A 24,454-nucleotide genomic window follows, 5' to 3' on the forward strand; every position below is an offset into this window, starting at 1 on the left:
CCACGGGGTGGAATCCAGGGGGAGGTGGAACAGAAATTTAACCAAATTTTGTTCCGTGGAACAGCCCGATCCACTATCTTTAGCGCACCAAATAAAGTAAAACATAGGGAAACAACCATTTCCATATTCTTCTCATGTCATTCTGTTTGTGTGGTTACGGTTAAGCCACGTTAACATTTTATATTCGTATTACTTTTTGTTTTATTATTTGTATAAAAAATTAATATAAAATGTTAACGCGGCTTAACCGTGACTACACATCACATGAGAGCATAAGAAGAGTATGGAAATAAGAGGGCAGAAAATTCACCTCCCTATCCCACTGCATTCCGTCACATCCCATGTACCAAACGGTACCAAAAGCCCCTCCCGTCCGTCAACACCATTATTATCTTTCACAATCTACAAGTTGCCAAATTTGAAATGATTGAATTGATATAATTCCTTATGCTTCAAAGAATTTAATAAGTACATATCTTGTATTCTTGTTCTGGAAATTGAATAAATTAACTACGGATCGATGAAACATAAACATGCAGGGTAGAGCAGAAAGACAAAAGGAGAGTGCAAAAATCACTTCCCTATAATATGTATTCAAGTTTTGAGCTTGATTGAGACGCGCAACGTTTTTACAACAACGATAAATACTTGGCTATCCCTGGTGATACATCCTTCTATTTCTATATTTCTCATTATGAGAGAGGAATATATCTGTGATTGTATGCAAAAAGTAGAGGCATACATTATAATAATATAATGGTTGGAGCCACCAAAAAGATGAAGCTCCAAATCTTGAGAGATTTTTCAGTATGCCGGAAACACAGCCCGATTCATCAAGTTTTATAATACAAGTAGTTGGATATTTAAAAAAAAAACCTTATAACCACTTGTATTGTGATAATCGGTGTATCAAGCCATGTTTCCGGCTTCTAGTAACGTTGTTAGTTGTAAATAACAAGAAGACAACAACAAGAAGCATAAACCCTTATCAAATCTTGAAAAGCAATATCCTTTGAATACTCTTGGAAAGGAAAGGGGTTACGAATTACAGGCAGAAACAAGCAGGAGTAAAGCTACCAAAGATCAATTTTTGCAAACATAGAACAGCATAATTCAGACAAGAATATTGCAGATGGCACGCTGGTTGAAGGCGGCCGGTCTCAACATCCGGGAAAGATTACGGTATTGAACCCGAAACAAAATCTTATTCAGGAAATAGAGTACAACACATGAACCGAAAAATGATTCAGAAGGGGAAACAAAATATAAAGGCACTTCTAAGGTAGAAGATTTAATCTAACAAACTAGATTTACAATGTCAAGGGGAATAAAAGCTTCCCTGCTTATTGTCCATGCACATAGATACGCGCGGCAATATCATAACCAGACCTGTTGAATACTATATGTTTCCAGTGCAGTTTCAAGGCTGTTCCGAACACTTCATTCTTTACCATCAGCAGCACGCAGCGAACCAAGTTGAACTGGGGCTTGGGTACCGACAACCTTAGATGAGCCATACACCGAGAGGTCAGCACCTTGTGCCTTCTCTTTCTCAATCTGTTCCTTGATCCAGAAGTATGTAATTCTCAGACCATCCTACACAAATAAAAAGAAAATGTTTGTTCGCATTATGCTGTAAACAGGGAGCAAACACAAAACCGACACCAATAACCCCCGACTTTAAAGAAACTTGGCAGTATTAAGAAACTGCAGAATGGGTACTCTCATGGTGTTTACCTTCAACCTCATGGTAGGCGCCCAGCCAAGTTTCTCTTTGATCAGCGTGTTGTCCGAGTTACGACCACGGACACCCTCTGGCCCAGGAATGTGCTGGATAGGCAGCTTCTTGTCCTCAAAGCTAAGAACCATCTCAGCCATCTCATTCATGCTAACCATCTCATCACTTCCAATATTCACTGGCTCGCGGAAGTCTGACTTCGTCAACCTAAATCATAAAGGAGAAGACATAAATTACAACTTTTAAAGGGGTTTCATGTGAAACACAACATATACCTAATGATTTTGGGCCCAAGAAAAACAAATAATGGAAGTTTTTGTACAAGGGCCACATTAATCTACCATACAATGTTGTAAGATTCTGCAGAAATGAATCGAACACATGATAAAAAGATATTTCAACAATGTAATATATTCATTTGTCTTCATATCTATCACTCTCATACAATTACTCGCAGAAAATGCCCTCATAACACCTTCAGCAAGAACTGACAATATAATGCAAAGATTCAAAACCAAATCCTTCAAGGTTTAAGTTCTATGCTGACTTTATCATAATCAATCGATCTTGACTCCACAAAGCTTTGTAAAAACAGAAGAAAAAAAAAATTGACAACAACATCTAAGAAATTCAAGTATTTTGAATCTTAAAACCTCAAAAGAAGTGTTTTCCGCTAGAAAAGTTATGGAACGAAAAAGAAGTAATAATAATAAGGTTCTTACCGAAGAACACCTTCTACACATTCATCAATAAAAGTGAAGGATCGGGTCTGAAGTCCATCTCCCCACATCTCAAACTTATCAGTGGCAGTGAGAGCCTTTCTGCAAAAAGCAGCAGGAGCCTTCTCCCTTCCACCTTTATAACAGATACAAGGAAGCAACAAAATTAGGCCAAAAAGCAATAAGACCATGGAAACAAGTCAGCTATCATTGCAATTCAAGTCACCTTTCCAGGTTCCGAAAGGACCATAAATGTTATGGAACCTTCCAATACGGCACTCAATTCCGAAGTCCTTGGTGTAGTGCTTGCACAATTCCTCAGTTGCAAGCTTCTCCAAGCCATAAGCATCTTGAGGCTACAAACAAAGGTATGAAGGGTAAATTCATTTAACACGATCAGTACTAGAGTTGAAAATCATAACCGTAAAGTTACATACCTCTGCAGGCCAAGCATCAGACTCCTTCAGGCTCACATTGGTTTCCAGCTGCTTAAATTCAGGATAAATACAAGCACTTGAAGCATAGAAAAACCTGCAGAAATCCAAATAACAGATAGAGAATTTGAGTATATCTTTAAAGCATTTTGGAGATGAGATCCAAAATTTCGAACTCAAACAATAGTTACAATATGAATTCATACATCTCAGTCAAAATACCAATTTCAACCAAGGATGAAATGTACCAAGTTTAGGACAACAAACCTCTTCACATCATTGATCCGAGAAGCTTCAACCATGTTGAAGCTAATCATGGTATTATTATAAAAGATGACGGAATGGTTGGACTGAATGAAGCCCATTCCGCCCATATCAGCTGCGAGGTTGAACACATGGTCAACATTCTTAGTAACCTTCAAGCAATTATCCATGACCCTGAGGTCAGCAAGATGGAATTCATGGCAGAACATATCTTCAGTCATGTGCTCATTCTTCTTCCAGTCAGAAGCAATGATGTAATGACCCTCATTCTTCAATCTACGGGCAATGTGGGAGGCGATAAAGCCACCTGCCCCGGTGATGGAAATTCGGAGCTTTTCGGAAGGCCAATAAGGTTCCCTCTCGAGGTTCTCATAGGTGTACGCACCATACTTAGTTTCACCAGCACTTCCCATTCTGAAAGATTATACACATAGGAAAAAGATTACCACTTTCGCACTACAATTTACCTCCCTGAAAACAACAAAACCCAAAAGTGCAAATAGGAACACTAACCGACAGAACTGCTACTTAATATCATATTCAGAACTATCTAATTAAAATCCATATCCAGTGAGTAGATATTGCATATAAATTAAAAAATGAAGAAAATTTAACCTCCCCCCCCCAAAAAAAAATAAAATTTTAGCAAATTGGGAAAAGAGTAAAGTAATTTAACCAGTACCTACAGAAACAAAATTAGCATCAAAATCTCTATAAATTAACATGTAAAAAAAAGTATAACCAGCAGGATTATTATTGACCATTTCAGAACCAACCCGAATGAAAACATCATCAAATTACATGGAAAAACAAATATATCTTCAAGATTTTGCCAAAATCAAGTACCTATCTCTCAGTGTATAAAAAGGAATGAAATTTTAGCATACAACCCTGCCACACAACCTACCAAAATACCAAGAATTCAAGCAAACAAAAAGAATGGTGTTATGAACAAGTTTAACAACCACAACAGCCACTGTACAAACAATTGAAAACAAACCCATCAAATGTTACAACCCAGAATACCCATCAAACGTTACAACTATTGGAACGAGCATGGGAGAGAAAGAGGAGAGAGAAGAGGGTAAGTGAGAGAAACCCAGAAAACCCAGTTGGGAATTTTACCTGGACAGAGCAAAGTTTGAAGCTTCGAGAAGTTGGGAATGAGAGAATGAGAGGCAAAATGCTGGGTTCGGAGGAGATGGAAGGGGATAATGATATGGGAATTGGCCTCTCAGCCTGTAAAGCTCTGCTGCTATATATAGGAAACTGGGAAACAGCAAACAATAGAACGCCACTTGTTTACCAGTTTGCGGTTTGACCGTAAATAATTGGGAGAGAGAGGGAGGGAGGGAGGGAGAGAGAGAGAGAGAGAGAGAGAAAGGGCGTCTGTTCAAAACTTGCACCGCCGCATAGATACAGATTTCGGTGGAGAATTATCTCACCTTCTAATTTTATTTTTTTTTATTTAAATGATTACGGTTTAATCACGTCAATATCTTATAGTGATTTTTTTTAAAAACAATAAGATAAAAAATAATATGTGAGATGGAAGGAGGGAAGGGGATAAAAATAAGATGAAAGAGAATTCTACTCTATGTGATCCAAGTGAAAGGAGGGAAATGCTTCAATGGGCCCACCACAATCCAAAGGAGAAAGTTCCCAGAAACTAGGAAGATGGCTGAAATTGAAAACCCATTTTTCTGTTGGGGTCCAAAAGAAATTACTCGGAAGGTCCTCTCATGTTGGCACCTTTCCATGTTTTCTTTGGGTTACTAACATCGTTTTAAAAATTTTGGTCTAGCACTGTTTATGTCCTGCTTAGCATTGTTTAGGTCCCGCTTAAGTGTTAGACGACTAATTCTGTCCCGATTCATCTATAGGCGTTTGAAAATTAAAAATGGCGTATAAACCTGCCTAGGTGAATACTTAGTCAGCCTAGACCTACTAGATCTCAACTCTAACTTAGACAGAAAATAGATAACTTTTATTTTGAATTTTATTTTTCAATAAATTGTAATAGATTGGTTAAGCACTTGAATGAATACTCATTATATGCTTGTTTTCCATGATTTCAATATGTTCTAATACTTTATAATCAATATATCATTCTACTTTTGTAATTTATGCATCCGAACATAATTATATATATATATATATATATTTTTTTAAGTATAAATAGACATTAATATTTATATGTTATTAAAAAATAAAAAAATCCGCCTAGGCTGTTTGGTGAAATTATTTTTGTGTTTTAAAAGCACTTGTAGTGGTTTTCTTCTGAATTTACTTGTATTTTTACTAAAAATTGATTTTTAAAGTACTTTTACTAAAAACATTATCAATAATTTTAAAAACGCTTTCAGCAAGTTTAAATGCACTTCACAACTAGTCTCATAAGTAAGTACTATCCAAAGTGTCTTATTATGTTCTAAGATTCCCTTTATAATTTTTAAAAAATGTTTGTGGTAAGTTTTGGCCCTAAGATTGGAGTATATTCCCTCCCTATAGAGAAAAAAAAGGGTTTAAATCCGGAGCGCAGCGTGAATCAGGTGACATCCCTCTTGATGATTCTGTCCTAGTTATGAACCCAAGTTCTCTTCAAATGGCCCTTGAATTTCTGGGCTTTTTTTGTGGATCTCGGGTTAAAGAGTGGGCCGTTTTGGGCTTACATAACCACACGACTTTAAAGAAACTATGAGCTCGTTGGGCTTACATTATTAGCCTGTAACTCATAAACATATAATAAAAAATAAAAAAATTGGATATCTGATCCCAACCAGAAATCGCACGAAATAAAAAAACTTTAATGAAAAATTTCCGACACTATTTATTTTAATGAAAAAATATATTTTTATATTAAAAAATTAATCATAATACTATTTATTTTATTATTATTATTAACGCATGAAGTTTTCATACTCTTTTACTTAATTTTCTAACAAAATTAATCACCGGAAAGAGGATATTTGAGACCGCGAAGCTGAATCGGAAGCTGAGATTCAAACCAACCTAGAGGTTTGCTAATTCCCCATTTGATTTGATACGTCGTCGTTTTATACCCTATATCCATCAAAGTTTCTGTTTTATTTTTCTGCTGTAATCTGATGAATCGGATTGCTGTGTGTGTGAATTTGGTCTTAATTTAATTTTAATTTTTGCTCTCTCGTCTGAACCCAGGTTCTTCTTCCTCCTCCTTGTTCTGCCCTCCTCCTTCTATTTTTCTTGCAATTTTCTTTCAATTGATTGGATCTAATTATTGTTTTTCTCTCTAATTTTGCAATTGATTATATAATTTTTCAATTGCTAAAGAACCCATCTGCCACCTTTGGGTCATATCCTTCAGAACCCTTCTACTTTTGCTGCGTTGCTGATTTTGTAGCTGAAGAAAGAGAAGGATTGGGGAAAAAAGATGAGAATTTGGAAGCTGGGTTTTTCTGGGTTTCTTGCTGCCGCCTTTGTGGTGGGGTTTGGTTCGGGGGAGCCGGCCCGCACTGAGAGAATTTCAGATAGGAGACGGAAAGACTTTTTTTTCGATTTGCATGATTTGATTGTTCTTGGGTTTTTGCCATTTTTCAGTTTCGAATTTCATTTTGCTATCTTTAACTGCTACCTGGGTTTTGATCAATTGGAGTTTCGGTTTTGATTGATGGGGTGTTCGAGGTTTGGTATCTTTTGGACCTGCCATCTAAATTTGATGTTCAATTGGATATGTGCTATCTTTTGCATTGGTATTTTTTGTCAACTTGGGTATGTTCGATTGGATATGTAATATTTGCGATCTAAATCATCAAATTTTCTCTTAAAAATAATAGTATTAATTCCTCTTATCCTTTATAGTAGTACCAAATACAGTATAAATAATATGGTCATTAGTCCGATACTGCACAAAACGCCCGACTGATTTAGTAAGTACCATCAAATGACTTTTCAATGTGGTTGATGTCATTTTTCTTCTTTCTTGCTGTAGTCAGTCTTATTAAAATGGCCGGCAGAGCTCATATCCCCAATAAGAGTTCAGCCCTCATTGCCATGATTGCTGATGAGGTATGGATACTCAATTTTTTGGGATGAATCTGTTGTGGCATTTTTTATTTGTCTTCCTGATGTGATGATTGTTATCATGTAGGACACTGTAACTGGATTTTTGCTGGCTGGAGTGGGCAACGTTGACTTGCGAAGAAAGACGAATTATCTCATTGTTGATTCAAGTACGTTATGACTTTTATGCGCGAGTGTTGGAACTGCATTTATACTGGTCATCTGTTTCTATATATTTGTATGCAGATAGGTTTGCAGATGGACCAAAATGCCAATCCTCGTATCTGATTAGTAACCTATGAGTCGGATATTTTTGCCGTCTAATCCTGTGGGTAAATGAAAGGGGGCGTTGGGCAAGGGGAAGGAAATCACAAACTTAGAGGAAATGAAATCTATGTAAAAGAAAAAAAAGTCTATATCTTTTCGGTTGAGAAATTACTATGTTGTAAGTAGTATATCCAAGTATAATATTACATTTTGGTCAGCTTATGTATTTCTGGTTTTCTTCTCAGAAACAACAGTGAAACAAATTGAAGATGCATTCAAAGACTTTACGACAAAGGATGACATTGCAATTGTCTTGATCAGCCAATATGTAAGTTCTTTCTCATACTTAAACGTTCTTCAGCTGTTATGAACACGACTTTTCTGGTCCATAAGGCAATATCCTTGGTGCTCGAGCGGTTGCCAAAACTTTTTATGTAATGCAAATGTTTGCATTTTTCCTAAATCCGAAGTTGGTTCAAGATTATTTCACAGGGAAATGACTGTCTTCTTCTCTTACCAGGTTGCAAACATGATAAGGTTTCTAGTCGATAGCTACAATAAGCCGGTTCCAGCTATTTTGGAAATCCCTTCCAAGGATCATCCTTATGACCCTGCACACGACTCGGTTCTTTCACGAGTGAAGTACCTCTTCAACACCGAATCTGTGGCATCAGGAAGGCGGTGATCATCAAGTTTTTCGATATGTTTTACCCGAGAGGTTGCGGAAAATAAGTGTTGCTTTCGATATCATGTATGTTTCTGCCATTTTGTTCACACCAAGTTCTGTGCTCCTCACTGACTGTTGGTTGGTATGTCTTTGTATTTAGATTCCTTTGGTGCCTAAAACCTTATCTATAAAATACCAATTCAAGTTTAAGTGTGTCATTTTATTTTCCTTGTAATTATCACCATCTAAAAGGACAAGTCCATTATTTATATAAGTTTTCGTTTTTGGGGATTTTTCACATGGTAGTCGTCGATAACATCACATTTTAGAGAAAAACGTTTCAAACTCAATACTTCAGAGAAAAATCCTACATCCTGTTGATACAGTAGGTGGGGATTAGAAAGCAAATTATACTTCTCCCAACTTACATATGCCAATGATGCAAGTAATTACACCTTTCCTTATCGTGTAGAAGGTTCAAACGCGCGACATTACATGATTGGTTAAGATGTTCTATTTTAGCATGTGTATCTCAGCATCAGGTAGGTTTTGCAGGATCTCAAGCACTCTTGATAAGATTTAGCTAACATGGAAAGGTTAAGATGAAAGCAACTCACATAAAACGAATTTGTCGTCGCATAATGTTCGAATCAACAATATATTAAATAAGTGTTGAATGCGTTCCATGTAAATCGTAATGGAAGAGCTTTTGTTTAAAATAAACAAATTGATCATTGAATGGATAAGATTGAAGGAAAACCAAACTAATTTAATCCAAATCCAAATCATCAAAGAGATATTCAACGAGCCACCACCCATTCTCACATTATTTTCTTTGGAAAGATATCAAATCTTCGAATTTCTCCTTCCAATGCTTAGGGATTAAGTGATTTAGACCTTTAAAACTTGATTCAACGGCTAAAATGAAGGTGAAGTGATCCGACCCTTTATAATTTTTAACCGTTAAATCAAATTTTAAAAGTTTGAATAGCTTTAAAACGAGAGATCTGGAGATGATCACTTTTTCTTTTCTTTCACCTTGGCCTCATAAAATACCAACATACAAAGGAGGCATCGATTAATAATTATTTATTTAACATTTTTCTGGCCACCAAGCTCAAAAGCACAACTCTTTTATTAATTAATTAATTATTTTATATATATTTGGGACCCATAAATTAATGGTGGTGCTAAGCACAAAGAGAGAGAGAAACATGGGACTTTCTATTTTTATTTCCTTTTGAGTGCCTTAGAAGAGATATAATTTATTGGACCCCACAAATATAGTGGGCCCACCAAAATGTGTGGGGCCAGTTCAGTGTCTATCCACAAATGGAGAGCAGCCGCAACGCATCATTGTCCATCCAATTGAAACTCAAAACGTGGCTTCGTTTGCAGTCTTTTCGTTTCTCTCGTTGTTTGTTTTCGTTTTGAGATTTGAATCCGGATCCAAATAATGGGAATCCTAAGATCCTCATATCTTAATCATTTATCGTACATTATGCGATATGAAATTATTTAAATTTTTTTATATTAAAATTAAATACAAATAAGATCTGATTAAACTGGTTGCATAATGTACGATGAACAACTAAGATGTAGAGATTTTTAAGATCCCCACAAAGTGAATTTGGAGAGGATCCACTTCCTTTGTCTTGAATGTGGAAGGGAGAAGAAGTCATATCTTTCTATCAACATGTATGAGAAATCAACCCCCGAACAAACTCTTAATCGAGAATTTTTTTAGCATGTCGAAGATACAGTCCGATATATTAATTGTGTTGCGATACTTGGTTTGCCAAGTTACGTTTCTAGTGCACAGAAAGATCTCTCCTCTTAAACGTTAGGTATTTTAACTCAATCACGTATTGTTATGTAAGAAAAACAAAATGTATTTAATGGGATTTAAGAAAAGGGTTTGTTTCCGGTTGGACTTGGAACGTCACAAAAAGTCTTCTCTTCTTATCAACATATGTGAAAAATGAGCCGTTTGGTGGGGAGAATTGAAAGTTCCCTTGTAAGAAAAGAAAAGAAATCAAGGCAAAATATGGTGCGTAATATGAAAGAAGGGAAAGTGAGAGCATTTTTTTCAACACAAATCAACTTGATTGAAATTAATATTAGTTTTTCTAATTAGACGATGATCTAAACGCATATATGAAGAAATTAAAGTAGAAGAAGACGACCATTTCATTGATCGACTGACCTAATACATGCGTGAATAGAAATAAATGTAATTCAAACACATTTGATTCTCCACAATCCAGAACCAAAAGGAAAGCTTCCTTATCCACATTTCTTCTAAATTTTTTTTCTTATTTTATCGACCCCACATAATATAACCATCCACATTTTTTAACAGACGTTCATTCTGAATCTTACTGTGCAAAGCTTAAGTATTATGTAATTCAGACTTGAATCTGACAGATCTCATTAACTTATTTCGATAGCCCACCTTACTTTACACAAATCAAGAGCTCCAACTTCTCTTTTATACAAACTAAGAAGCCGAATTTCTTGATCTTTCGGTTCCCGACACTAAAATGATAAAATTTGGAAAGTATCCAAATTCCACATTTTCCATAACCAATACAGGAAATCTCCTTCAACTCATCATAATATTAACAATAATGCTATTTTTACCACAATTTTATACCACATTTCTTTACCATATGAGGTGTCAGATGAGTTGGACAGCCACATCATCTAAATTAATTAGCATTTAATCAAAATGTTAATCAATAATTAATAAAAATATTGTTAATTAAATGATGATTGTGATATACAAAGAGTCTCATTCTTTCACCTAAGATTATTTAAGTATTTTAATTAATAAAAAGATTGAAATTAAATGATGTAGCTTATTCAACTCATCTGACACCTAACATGATAAAGAAATGTAATATAAAATTGTGGTAAGAATAACATTACTCTAATACTAATATTAAATTAGGCCAAATACTAAACAATAAATAATGTTCAACCAAATTACAAAAGAGTGTTGTCCAATTTTTGAGGATAAAATCCTTGACCAAAATTAGAAAGCACTCAAAGCAGAAAATAGGAGAGAGAAAACTAGAGAGAGAAACAGAGAGGAAAGAGAATGATGGATAAGGTGTTTTCAGTGGAGGAAATGTCCGACCAGCTGTGGTCTTCCTCAGGGCCTCCGGCCAATGGCGGAGCCGCCGACGGTGACGACTTGTCTAAACTGAACCGGAGTGCATCCGAGTGGGCCTTCCAGCGCTTTCTCCAAGAAGCTTCTCCCTACTCGCCGTCACCCTCCCCGCCGACGCCGCCACCTCCGCATCATTCTTCTTCTTCTTCTTCTTCAGCTCATCATCACGACCAAGACGACGTCAAAGAGATCAAGATGGTCAATTCCCAGCACCCCCACCCCAATCCAACTCAAACTCACTGCAACAACAACACGGCGGCGTTTAACCTGCGGCCGCCTAATGTCGCCGTCGATTCCGAGGAGTACCAGGCGTTCCTGAAGACCAAGCTCGATCTCGCCTGCGCCGCCGTGGCTCTGTCGCGGGTAAAGGTTCGTCCTTTTCTCTCTTTCTGATCATTTTCTTCTCATGGTTTCTTTTTCTGAGTTTGCTCTGTTTTTCCGAGAAAATATGGTCGAAGTCAAACCAATGGGTTGGGAATGAGCTTAGCTTCTGTTTGGTTGCTGAGAAAGTTGAAGAGAAAAAAATTGAACGTGAAATCTATTAATTATTTATTTATTTGTTATTTATGTAATTATTAATTGTTTTTTTTTTCTTATAGCATTTTCTCGGTATCCAAACAGAGTCTATCGTTTGGAATTTGCTTTTGTTGGAAACGCTTAGGTTGTGCTCATAAGTCATGAGCCTTTTTGTCATAAAACTTTTATTATAAATCCGAATGCTTTTTGAAGAAGAACCCATTAAGGTGCTTCTCCAAAATTGCATTTTTACGATCTAAAAGTGCTTTTAAGTTTTTCGTTAAACATGATTAGAAAACACTTTAAACCTTTGAAGTTACAAAGTTTTTAACTGGTTGGTTGGTTAACTTGGTTTTGTTTGATATGCTTGAATATCATGTGACCGAGCTAAAATGGAACGGAAAGAAAGAAAAACTTCCGGATCCTCGTCGGATTCTCTTTGTGATAATTTTGAGAATTCGTGAATCTATGAATCATATTCGTTTATCGTATACCGTGTAATCAGAAATTATTTTAAATATTTTTATTTAAAATTAAATATAAACAATACTTGACAAAAACTGACCGTACAATATACGATAAACGAACATAATTTACGAATATCTAGAATCGTCCACCCAAACGATCTGGAGAGGATCTTGTTGGTAAACTTACCACTTTGACTTGAATGTTGAACCTTTCGTTGTGGATTTGTGGGACCTCCTCAATGGTAATAGCAAAAGTATCTTGCTGCCATCAAATTTAACAGTAAAATATATGTCGGCACTAAGCGCCTGTAGTCTATAGCTACTCAAGAAAAATTATTTGACTACTGCAAATAACAACAAAGTTTTATCTTATTAAGTAGGGTCGGCTTTATGAATTTTAAAACGTCATTACGTAGTCTTCCGTTAGCTCTATGTGCTCCATGTCTTTTCTTAAAATCCCTTTCTTAGTCTTTATTTACTTCTTTTGCCTTGAATTTCTATCTCATAAACGCATTTTTTAACCAGAGCATGATTTTAAAATCCGAGTGAAATTGAACAAATTAAGGAATGTGTTTTCCCAAAGAAACTTTCGGTAGTAGGGTTCTAAAGGTCGAGTAGTCTTTTCCAACGCTTGAAGCGAGAATCCACACGAACAGAACAATGTCTACTTGCTCTACAAGATTAGAAAACCGTAATCTTGTTCATCTGATTAAATGGGATCATAAGCAATGACAGAGCAACCTGTCCTGAACGAGAGAGAGTAAAACGTCGATTCTTCTGTTGAGATCTAATTCGATCTTCATGAACTTGTCGAGAATTTTTCTTACGAAGTTTTGTTATGTATAGACAAGTGCTAGCTGATATGTTCTGGTCGTGTCAATAGGGATCGTTGGTGAATGCTCAAGAACCTGTTGCGTCGGCTGACAGCGGCTCACACGCTTCCAGTACTTCACTACTCGCATCTCAAGCCCCTTCGAAAGGTTTACATTGAAACAAAAACGTGTTCATAATCGACATGTACTTATACTTTTTTTGCTAGATAATGTGATGTTGTTAGAATGTCGTGTGTGTATATATATATATATATATATATTTTTTTTTTTTTTACTATTTTACCTATGTAGGAGCTGGGTATGATTTACCTTCGTCACCTGCAACGCAACATAGATCTGTGATCCCAGTAAGACAAGCAACTAGCGGATCCTCGAGAGAAATGACAGATGATGAGGAAGCTGAAGGTGAAACAGCAATGAATGAGAATATGGAACCTGCTGATGTGAAACGCGTGAGAAGGTAACACCGATATCTGATGTTCTTGTTGTAGGCTAGGTTTCGGCCCTGCATTACATGTTCTGAGTGCAAATGATTGTGACACATTACATGTTAGGTCTGCAAAATAATCAATTTTGCACCACATTTCACTTGTGACCTAAATAAGCACAGCTAGACGCTTATGTTAGGTCTGCATTACATCTCCATCTCTTACTTATGGATTCAAATGTGTGGCTTTAAATACGTTTGGTTTCATTGCCTTCCACGAATTCATCCCGCCTTTTCCAGAATGCTGTCTAATAGAGAGTCAGCTAGACGCTCAAGAAGAAGAAAGCAGGCACATTTGACTGAGCTTGAGGAACAGGTCCGTTCTTTTTTTGCTTTCTCGGCTTCCTGTTGGATCTCTGTCTTTTGGTCTCCTGTAGATTTCCTAATGCAATTTTCTTTACAGGCATCTCAATTAAGAGTCAAGAACTCCTCTTTGATGAAGCGCCTGACTGATGCGGACAAGAAGTACAACGAAGCAGCTGTTGACAATAGAGTACTAAAAGCTGATATCGAAACATTGAGAGCAAAGGTACGCCTGTCATCAAAACTGCTCGAAAGTTAAATGCCTTGGTAACTGGTTCCTGGAAGCCTCTTAGAGTATGAACCGAAAAATCATATAAGCTTTGTTATTTCATTTGTGACTAAATTCCAGGTAAAGATGGCTGAGGAGACAGTGAAAAGATTAACTGGGTCGAACCCCATGTTCCATGCCATGTTAGAGATGTCATCAATCGGCATGGCACCATTTGATGGAAGCCCTTCAGAGGCATCAACAGATGCTGCTGTTCCGGTGCAAGATGACCCAAATCAATACTTTTTTCAACCTGCTTCTGATAACCCTATACCAACTCATGACCCGAGAGTCAAGAATGATTCTACAGACGTTCCTTCTGTTGAAAATGTGCAGAAGAATTCTGCAGCAACATCACCAGCAGATGTGTCGGAGAACAAGATGGGACGAACACCTTCCCTACAGCGAGTTGCTAGCTTAGAGCATCTGCAAAAGCGGATAAGGGGCGGAAACCCATCCAATGGGGAGCAATAGTCACAAACAGAGTGATCTAAGAACGAGGAAAGATTGATTAAACAATGTTTTGAACAACCATTGTATTGCATCAATACTTTTGGATTAGTTATGTAAAAAAATGCTATTCTTAATCCGTACTGCACTGAATTATACAGTTTGATACTTTTAGCACTTTCATTTTTCTTGTCATGCACGGAACAGATTATACTCAGTTTCCTTACATGTCGTATTCACCTACTCTTTAGCAAGTGCTCAACAAATCGAAATCCAGATCAATTGAAACATGCTACTAATTTGGATTCCATGAAAATTTTGGCCTTCTTCGACATATCATCAAATGTTACAAATCGAACAAATTCAAAAGGAAAATACTGCTAACGGCTTGAAGTTTGAACTGAACTACAACCGGCTTTGCTTTCAATTCCCTTAACCTTCATTTCCTGTCTTACCATCTCCACATCCTCCCACCTTTCAGCAGATGCATAAATGTTCGACAACGCAACATAGTCCTCGCTCTTTAGAGTCGATTCTGCAGAACTCTGTGCTGACTGTACGTGGAGCAGCTTCTTCCCCACCTTGTCTCCCATTGCAACATCCCCATGGAGGTTGCAAGCACTTAGCAAACTCCTCCACAAGAGGGTATCACTGGCATCCCTCCTATAAACTCATAGGCTTCTTTCAAGTGCCCTCCGCGGCTAAGCATGTCAACAATGCAGCCATGGTGTTGCATCCGAGGCGAGACATCAAACTTGCTCTTCATCAAATGGAACAAATAGAGGCCTTCTTCAAGGAGGCCCGAATGACAACAAGCTGAAAGCAAGCCGGTGAAAGTCACTGCATTGGGTTTTATTCCAGAACCCTCCATTACATCCAAAAGCTCCAATGCTTCACTTCCCTTACCGTGAATGGCTAGCCCGGTCGCCATTGCTGTCCAAGTCAAGACATTCTTCTCAACGTTGTTTGCACCAAAATGTTTGATACGACATCATGTTTCACAGTCCGACCATGTATCTGTCTGCCTACTAACAACGTTGGAACTGAAGGCAATCTAGCACAAGCTCCAAGACCAAAAATGCAAGTCGAATCGTCAAAAACTAAGGTTGATTTAGAAACCCAATTGGCAAAAACAAGAACTGAATCTTTGGGGTGAGAGCATCTGATCAAAGTGTTTAGGAGGAACAAGTTTGTTTGGAATACCAAATGGGCATAAAGGTTGGTGCCCTTTGATAAGGTGGAGTGTTGCTGGATGAGTTTGGCATGGAGGGACGGAGATTTGGCATTTGAGGCCACTGGTGATCAATTGGGCATGGATTTTTTTGGGTTGGTGGGTGGATTTTAGGGTTAGGTTTAGGAGAGAGCTCTGGCTCTTGGGAGATGGTGCATGAGGGTTCTTGGAAGTGAACTTCAAAGGGACAAACAGGCTTAAGAAAAAGCTAATATAAGTGATGGTTTTTTTTGGATGTCTTCAAGACAAAATAAGTTAAATAACTAGAGTAGATATGCACACGTAGGTTAGATCGGTTGATCAGAATAGCGTATATGTGTTTTTACGGACAAGTTTAAATTTTATTCATAACAATTGGTGTCAAAGTCAATTTTACTACGCTGAAACTAGAGATTGTTAAAAAGCGATTTATAAATTGAATTAAGAGGATTGCAATTATTTATGGACATACAAATGAAAAACTAAATATTGAAATAATGAATGAGGCTGCCACAAACGAAGGCAAAAGGTGACCATGGGCCCTATATCAATAGAGTGAGCTAACGAGGACAGTGAGTATAAAAGCGAAATAGAATATTTTGAACAAATAATATTATCTACATTAAAAGAATAAGAAATCGAACTATATGAGTATAAAAACATAATAAAATATTAAGACCCACTTAGCAGCTTCATAATCTGAAATACTTACTCATTTTATTATCATTTTTAAAAAATTTCATTTGATTTGGAAACTATTTATATTACTTATTATCATAGATTCAATTTCTCAACATGTTAAATAGGTCGAATTAAAATAATGCTCATGAGAAGAAGAATGATCTTTTGCATCTAAAGAGTAAGATTTATTTTTAAAGTAATGTTAGGGAGATTAAATTTATAAAATAAATAATGTGTTACCAATAAAAATTGAGGACGTTTATCAGAGTTTAAGTAATAATTCAATTATCAACTTCCATATCATTTAGTTTACAAATTTTAATCTACAAATTTAGTCTCTTTAAAGTTACTTTTATCTTTATTAGTCCAGTCTATCGAATATTAGTTATTTTTTTAAATAATTTTCACCATTTAAATACCGTCCAATTTCCAGACCATCAACCATCCATGTGCAAATTCAACCATCCAATGTCCAATCTCTGGTCAATATTAATATTCAAAGGTCCCACCTTTACCTTATTTTTTTTATTTTCTTTTGGCTGGAGCCGCCTTTCCCCTTCAATTTCATGTTATCCGATCTTCCACACCCCGAAACACACAAAATTCAACAAAATCCCCAATACCTTCAAGAACCCAGGAACCAAAAATCAGGTTAATAAGTTACCAAAAAAATTCATGGAGATTTCATCTTTTACTCTGTCCACTCCTAGATCCCCACTTTTTCTCCCGTCCCAATCATCCCAATCCACCTTCTTGACCAGCAATGGCACCACCTCTTTGTCCTTCAGCAAAAGCACTGTAAATGGCAGTGCTTTGGTTCTGAGCAGAAGCAGAACAAGAACTGAGAGAGCCCAGAAGGGTATGACGTGTAACGCTCTGTTTGGTCTTGGGATGCCGGAGCTTGTGGTTATAGCTGGTGTGGCGGCTCTGGTTTTTGGACCCAAGAAGCTGCCTGAAGTGGGGAAGAGTATTGGGAAGACTGTCAAGAGCTTCCAGCAGGTTGGTTTCTTTTCATCCGGATCTGTTTGGTTGTCGAGAAAATTTATGAACTTTATTGCCCATTTAATGATTTTTGTTGTTGTTGTTTGTGTGTGTGGAAATTGGAATAAAATTGAGATTTATAGTTTGCTGAGCTAAATAGGGTTTTTTTTCTTGAGAAAGTTTATGCAATTTCCGGAATTTTTGTTGCAATACTTAAGTTTCCACGAAAAGGAGGGAAAAAAGAAAGACAATTTAGGGTACTCATGTTTGAGGATATTGTGTTGAAATGGGAAGTTAAATGTAAAATTAGAGAGAACGAAATGCCATGCCATGCTTGTACTACCTTGCTGAACTCCAATCGAAGAACATGCTTTTTAATGGCGAAAATTGATGGTAGAAAACACTATGTGTAAGAAGGGGAAGAAAGTTAAAGTCATCTTAAGATGGAGTAAATCAAGTGGGATCGCTGTATTGGTGCTTAGTTAAGTCAATGCAACTCTTGGAATGGTGATTAGAATTCTGATATTCCATTTACTTCCCTTTTCCGCGTTGTGTTGTTACGAATGGGGCAACTCTTGAAATGTTTTAGATTGTTGACTATTGTGGAGTTGTAGACTTGTAGTTTAGTTGTTTCTGCCTTGTGTATGACTTTTGGTTAAAGTAATTGTACAGTCGTTGGTGCCTCCACATTGTGGAAAGAAACTATGGTAATCTCTAAGTTATAGTAGATTTCACAGTGATTTTTAATGTGAACGTATTTGTTTTCATCTAAGGTAGTTTTCCTTTCGGTATTGATAGCAACGATTGCAAAGTTATAACATGGTTCAAAATGATGGTGATAGGAAGGAAAATAAATACAATGGAACCCCTTACCGTTCTTTTTGAATAACAAACAATAACAAAACAACAATAAAGCCTTATCCAACTATGTGGGGTAGGCTGTATGAATCCTAGAAAACGCCACCGCTTGGTTTTGCGCCAAGTCTTCCGTTAGCTCTAGGTACTTCATGTTTTTCTTAAAGTCTCTTTCCAAGTCTTCCTAGATCTTCCTTTACCCCTTTTGCTCTAAGGCTCTTGCTCATAATCTCATTTTCTAACCGGAGCATCTATATGTCTTCGGTTCATATGTCCAAACCACCTTAACCGATTATCTCTCATCTTATCTGCAGTTGCACCTACTCCTACTTTACCTCATATATCCTCATTCTTAATATTGTCCTTTCTCCTGTGCCACATCCAACGAAACATTCTCATCTTCCCTACACTTTGCATGTGTTGAATAATAATAATAAACAATATGCGTGTAAAATGCAATTCCTTTGCATTCTCCCCACTTTTGCTCTCTGTTGAGTGAACAATGTGAATTGCAAAAATTTGAGCGATGAAAATGAGGGGCTCTAAATGTAAATAATTATTACATCTCTAGGGGATTTATAGATCTTGGGGAAGAGGGGAAAGGAAAATGTGTCTTTGCATTTGCCACTATGCTGTATGGTTTGATTGAGTTGGTTATTGCAAGTTAACATATATGGACGATCAAATTTAGTTTTTGGTTTAGTCATATGGAACCTTTAATGTTATGTTTATGTATTTTATTTTGGAGTGTATGATGTGGGGATCGGGGGAACGGGAGAAGGATCAAATGATTTTGGGCAGATGGATGCATATAGATATCAAATTCAAAGAGTTGATACTTGGTTAGAAGTGTGTAATTCATCGGTGGTCAGTGATCACCAAGCATAAAGTTTTCTTGTTAGATTTTTATTTAGATGTTACTTAAAAAAGATGGGAATAGAAGCATATTCTCCTACAACTTGTGTTAAAAGAAGAAGGATGACAATTGACGGTTTTGGCTCATTTAGTTGTTAATCAGTACGATATCTAAAAATAACGGTCTAATCATTACAGATCCAAATAAATTCCGCATGTCAATTTCCAAGGAATACTGAGCAGTAGGCACCTTACGAAAAAGTTTAGTTCATATTATAGTCTATTAAGTACTCATAAATGGGGAGTTAGAGAAGAAATAGGGATGCATAATTTATTCGGCTGACCCTTAAAATTGGTTAGGGTGTGATTTCTTTGTGTATGTGGTAGCATGCGATCGAAGACTATTTAAATGTTGCTGCTTTCTTCAGTGAGCTTTATTAAGCGAATAGTGTAATCACTAGAAACTTTGAACCCAGTGATTTTATAACTTTTAATTATCTCGTTTTCTCCGGCTTCCTTTCTGTGCTTCTCATAATTCATAAAGAGTGTATTTGAATCCTTTGTAAATCTTGCAGGCAGCAAAGGAGTTCGAGACGGAGCTTAAAAAAGAACCTGAGGGCCTCACAGAGACACCTACAGCGTCGAGTGAAGAAGAAAAACAAGAAGCCAACGTCGCAAGTTCACAGGAAAACGCATGAGGTTGTAGTGATAACCCAGTTGATACATTCTCTATTTTTTGTTGTGCTGTAAGCTTAGAACATGAACAAGGCAGATCAATATTCTCGTTCTTTATTAATCTACTCGTTATGTTCTCAGAACATGCTAAGTTAGATCGCCTATATGTTTTTTCTTTTCGTTGCAAGGGCCTTGTAGCTCAATTGATTAAGCGAAGCGCATTTACCCTTACAGAGTTAGACCCGAACTCCTGAGTTTAAATCCTCCCCCCACACTATTGCTTCCATCAGAAAACTCCTTTCTTTAGTTAAGGGATAGCTTTGCACTTTGCCCTCTCTCTTCAACTCAGACTGCCTTCTAAAAAATTGGACCAAATTATGTTCCCCTGCCATGCTCATAAGGAGGAGAAAATCGTATGTCGGGCTGCTCGTATATGGCAGCACTCACAAGTGGTGGGCACGGGATAGGATCCATATGCAGAGGGGAACGGCCCACCACTTTTGAGAATTTTTTTGCCATATACAGGGAGCAAGATATAAGATTTTTTACATTAGAAGGCGGAGGAATATACCCCAAGAAAAGAAGAACCTTTTGCTTTGGAATGAAAAGGAGGAGCTTCTCAATTAGGGTTTTGCTTTCCTTAAAGTAGGGTTCAAGGTATTTTATGGCATACGCAACCCTAAACCATTGTCGCAGATAATGGATTAGTGGTCCAAATTTGCTATTAATCGCCACGAGGCTATGACATCCATCCCAACTCAAGATTTATTAATTATATACTCACAGTTTTGAGTAAACAAGATTATTTCTAGCTAAATGATATAATTATACGGGAAGATATCCTCTCCAGATCTCTCCCATCAAATCCTAGGGATCCGTTGATCCGGACCCTTAAAATTTAGTCAACGGGTACAAACAGGAGGCACCTCTAAAAGTTATAATAATTGTAGATGTTTGATCAAATTTCAAGGATCCGGATCTCCGAATCCCTAATATTTGGTGGGAGAGATCCAGAGGGGATCTCTTCCCTAATTATACCATTATAAAGGCTCTTTATTATAGCGATTCCGTATTATTGTAGCAAATGGGGAAGATAGGGCCTTCCATGTAGACCGTGTATTTACCGTATTGGACAATCGTAATTTTGGAGCAAAAGAATGACAAACAATTAGATATATAGGAGTACAGAGCCTTTATCTAAAGAGATACCCATTTTTTTATAAAAATAAGGACTAGTTGTAGGGTTCACTTCACATCAAATTTTAACTATCTGAACCATTTATGTTTTAGTCTCTATTCATATGTCATCTTTTAAAAAAAAATCAATTCAATTTGAAATCATTTACCCATTTGATTGTCATGGTGAAATTTCAATGTTTCTTAAAACATAATATTTGTCAATTTCTTTGAATTTAATTAGATGCCTCAAACATTCCCGATTTAGCTCATATTTTGCAAAGATGATCTATAAAGCGCAACTTGAAAAATAGACAATTTAGATCGTCAAAGTTCGATGTGAAATGAGCCCCACTACTAGTCCTCATTGAAAAAAAATGGAAATCCCTTAAAATAAGAGAGAGGATCCTCACCGGATCCTCTTTGTAAGGATCTCGAAAATCCTTTAATCACATCCGTTCATTATGCATCGTGCGGTCAATTTTCATCAGGTACTATTTATATTCAATTTAAAATAAAAAAAATTTACAATGATTTCTAATCGCACGATGTACGATGAATGAATGTGATTTGAGGATTCCCGGGATCGTCACAAAGAGGATCCGGCAATGATCCTCTCTCTTAAAATAAAGGCTCCTTATAAGGGTATATGACGAATACATAATTGATACAATGTCTTCTACGTATCTTAATTTGGCTACAATAAAGCGAGATACCTGCTATGAAGTTGGTCCTATCATACAAAACTTGATATTTTAACAGACGCGTGATCTCTCTATTCCTTGTTTGTTCTCCCACATTTTTCAGCTTTGTATAACTTTATATGATATACTTTTTTTCTCTGATTGCTTCAAAGGCTTTAATCATATATCAAAAGTAAATCTAAAAAGAGGTAATGATGCACTAATGATAGGTATAGCTCGTCTTTTTGGGATACCACACTATTTTGGCTTACATATAGGCGATTAGGTCCTTATCAAGGCTAAAGGCCTCACGGTAAGATTTTTCTATATCATCGCGTTTATATCGTTGCGTGAGCAGTTCACTTATTACTTGAGTAAATTTTAACATATAATTCGTTGTATCTCCACCTATTATATTTTTTATTCCCGTAACTAATGAAAAGATATTCTAATTGGGTGTATATTTATGGTTACACCACAAAATCTTCACATTAGTCGAGTCTTGCTCATCTTCTATGTGTAAACAGGTCATCGATGAGCTCAACACTTACTTAGTGATATATCTTTGGTGATACACAAGATTTTTATTACTTGAGTAAATTTTAACATATAATTCGTTGTATCTCCACCTATTATATTTTTTTATTCCCGTGACTAATGAAAAGATATTCTAATTGGGGGTATATTTATGGTTACACCACAAAATCTTCACATTAGTCGAGTCTCGCTCATCTTCTATATGTAAACAGGTCATCGATGAGCTCAACACTTACATAGTGATATATCTTTGGTGATACACTAGATTTCTTTTTCCATGAAAACCCTCTATCTTGGTTTGATTAGGCTCTTTAAAACTTATGTTTGCTTATGATATATCTTTGGTAACACCACAAAAATTTCTCCTTAAAGCCTCATATTAACGAGAATATTATACTCTATCACCAACGGTATTTCCTCACGAGTCTCTCATTCTTCATTGGGGAGTGCTAGCAATCTTTGCACTAACCTTTGCATTTGAACATTTTCACTTCTTCACATGACACATGTCATTTTGTTACGCTAAAGATCTTGTTTTCTAAGTAAAATGACATCTGTCATGTGCAGAAGTGAAAATGTTCAAATGCAAAGATTAGCACAAATATGATTAGCATTTCTCTTCTTTATTTAGGTCTCGTCATCTTAGAGCTCATTTGGATGTGCTTTTAAAATCACTGAAAGCGCCTTTGGTGAAAATGTTTTTAGAACTAATACTTAGTAAAAATGCAAGTAAATTATGGAAAAGCACTTTAAATGCTTTTGGAGTCAAAAAAGATTTTCTCTAAAAGCGTTTTCAAACATTTTAAAAGTACATTCAAACAAGTTCTTAATCTTGCAACCAAATCAAGTGGTGGGGTAAGACATTGACGTGAGCAAATATCTCCGATTGCACTCAAGATTTCCCTTTGCTCTATCTTATTCAGGGTATTTTAAAGTTTAGGTTTACATATGATAGGTGTATTGTGGTGTATCTTATAGGTGTGCTATAAAAAAGTAACTCCACTACATAAAGGGCACCGACCCTTAAAAGGGAAAAGAATTAAAAACTAGAAAGATAACAACCTTTGTGTATTCAAATTGTTTAAGATGCAAATGGACAATGTTTGTCACTAGTCAGCTAGGCCCGAGACCCCTATCAGCCCTAGTCAATTTTTTGTTTGGGCTGCTACAAACCCAAGTTTATCACACATTTTTCCTATTAAAAACTTTAAACAAATAAAACTACCAATCGAGAAAGTTCAGAACGATCATTTTTGAGATGTCAATAACAGTTTCTTTGATAGAAATGTTGAAAATGGTCGCATTCTCCGCATAAAAGGATGAATTTAGAAAGAAAAAAAAAAGATTATCCTAAACCAACACGGGATGGCTTAATGGTTGGGACGAATTCCAAGCCCGTATTTCACATAACACATTATGAATTCATTTTGTGGCACTTGTGAATCACACGATAGTGGCCAGGAGGAGGCTGAAATGCTTCTGTTAGTCCTTCCAACCCATGAAAAGGTGAATTGCCATGGCAAAGTCACCAGCTGATCCTTTAAAAAAAAAAAAAGACAAGATTATCAAGTTATAGACTAATATCATTATTTAAGAAAGCAGAACAAAGAGGACCGAAAGTAAGGAAAAGGATCCTCTCTAAATTCCTTCCACCAAATCCACCAAATCAGGGGATCCAAACTCTTGAAATTTGATCCAACGGCTAAAGTTATTATAAGTTTTAAAGGGGGCCCCTATTTTTAGCCATTAGATCAAATTTCAAGAACCCGGATCGCTTTCCCAAAAGTAAGATGAATGAACCAATAATAGAAACTTAATTACGTGAAGTAAACATAATACATGATTTTCAGGTTGTAAAATTTGATGGCAACACTCTAGTTTTAAAAAGTTGGAACTGATTTTTCTATGGATTGGACGGCTATGATCATCTATGAAAGTATCTTTAATTATGCACCATAATTATGTATTTCCCATTTTGGTTAGGGTATGCGAGAAACATGTCTAAACCACGTCGCTACACAATTCACCGCATTTTCAAGAAGAACTCGTAAAGCACTAAGCAGATTTTGATAAATTCAATCTCTAGTAGTGATCCAACTGCACATGATAATAGCAAATATGAACCCTAATCGGATAATAATGACCAAAAGCTGAAAAACAGACGTGCATATT

At 36.5% G+C, this 24,454-nt stretch overlaps 4 protein-coding genes and 1 pseudogene across 8 annotated transcripts; 3 read left to right on the plus strand and 2 right to left on the minus strand.

Moving 5' to 3' along the window:
- Positions 1-1,068: 1,068 nt before the first annotated feature.
- On the minus strand, positions 1,069-4,938 carry LOC137722388 (GDP-mannose 3,5-epimerase 2). 2 transcript variants are annotated; one of them, XM_068461379.2, is made up of 7 exons: positions 4,281-4,938; positions 3,159-3,569; positions 2,895-2,988; positions 2,684-2,813; positions 2,461-2,593; positions 1,738-1,945; positions 1,069-1,596 (listed from the first exon to the last, which is right to left on the minus strand). In XM_068461379.2, exons 2-7 carry the CDS (start codon positions 3,566-3,568, stop codon positions 1,441-1,443), a joined length of 1,131 nt encoding a protein of 376 aa, XP_068317480.1. In that variant the 5' UTR covers position 3,569; positions 4,281-4,938; the 3' UTR covers positions 1,069-1,440. The 2 variants fall into 2 exon arrangements, with proteins under 2 accessions (XP_068317480.1, XP_088549208.1); XM_088693082.1 differs by lacking the exon at positions 4,281-4,938 and adding an exon at positions 4,002-4,053.
- Positions 4,939-6,041: 1,103 nt separating this feature from the next.
- Positions 6,042-8,340, plus strand: LOC137722919 (V-type proton ATPase subunit F). Of its 4 annotated transcripts, none has more exons than XM_068462039.2 (5): positions 6,042-6,173; positions 7,126-7,202; positions 7,285-7,366; positions 7,709-7,791; positions 7,984-8,340. In XM_068462039.2, exons 2-5 carry the CDS (start codon positions 7,140-7,142, stop codon positions 8,146-8,148), a joined length of 393 nt encoding a protein of 130 aa, XP_068318140.1. In that variant the 5' UTR covers positions 6,042-6,173; positions 7,126-7,139; the 3' UTR covers positions 8,149-8,340. The 4 variants fall into 4 exon arrangements, with proteins under 4 accessions (XP_068318140.1, XP_068318141.1, XP_068318142.1 ...); XM_068462040.2 differs by having other exon boundaries at positions 6,067-6,173; positions 7,130-7,202; XM_068462041.2 differs by having other exon boundaries at positions 6,158-6,335.
- Positions 8,341-11,126: 2,786 nt separating this feature from the next.
- On the plus strand, positions 11,127-14,812 carry LOC137722618 (light-inducible protein CPRF2). Its single transcript, XM_068461662.2, has 6 exons — positions 11,127-11,674; positions 13,172-13,268; positions 13,413-13,581; positions 13,849-13,924; positions 14,012-14,137; positions 14,261-14,812. Exons 1-6 carry the CDS (start codon positions 11,234-11,236, stop codon positions 14,651-14,653), a joined length of 1,302 nt encoding a protein of 433 aa, XP_068317763.1. The 5' UTR covers positions 11,127-11,233; the 3' UTR covers positions 14,654-14,812.
- Positions 14,437-15,617, minus strand: LOC148697654 (pentatricopeptide repeat-containing protein At3g18970 pseudogene; annotated as a pseudogene).
- Positions 15,618-17,049: 1,432 nt separating this feature from the next.
- On the plus strand, positions 17,050-20,029 carry LOC137722620 (sec-independent protein translocase protein TATA, chloroplastic). Its single transcript, XM_068461663.2, has 2 exons — positions 17,050-17,519; positions 19,787-20,029. Exons 1-2 carry the CDS (start codon positions 17,196-17,198, stop codon positions 19,907-19,909), a joined length of 447 nt encoding a protein of 148 aa, XP_068317764.1. The 5' UTR covers positions 17,050-17,195; the 3' UTR covers positions 19,910-20,029.
- The last annotated feature ends 4,425 nt before the right edge of the window (positions 20,030-24,454 follow it).

This window comes from Pyrus communis, chromosome 4, assembly GCF_041283825.1.
Source record: "Pyrus communis isolate YQ-2024b chromosome 4, ASM4128382v1, whole genome shotgun sequence".
Taxonomy (NCBI): domain Eukaryota; kingdom Viridiplantae; phylum Streptophyta; class Magnoliopsida; order Rosales; family Rosaceae; genus Pyrus; species Pyrus communis.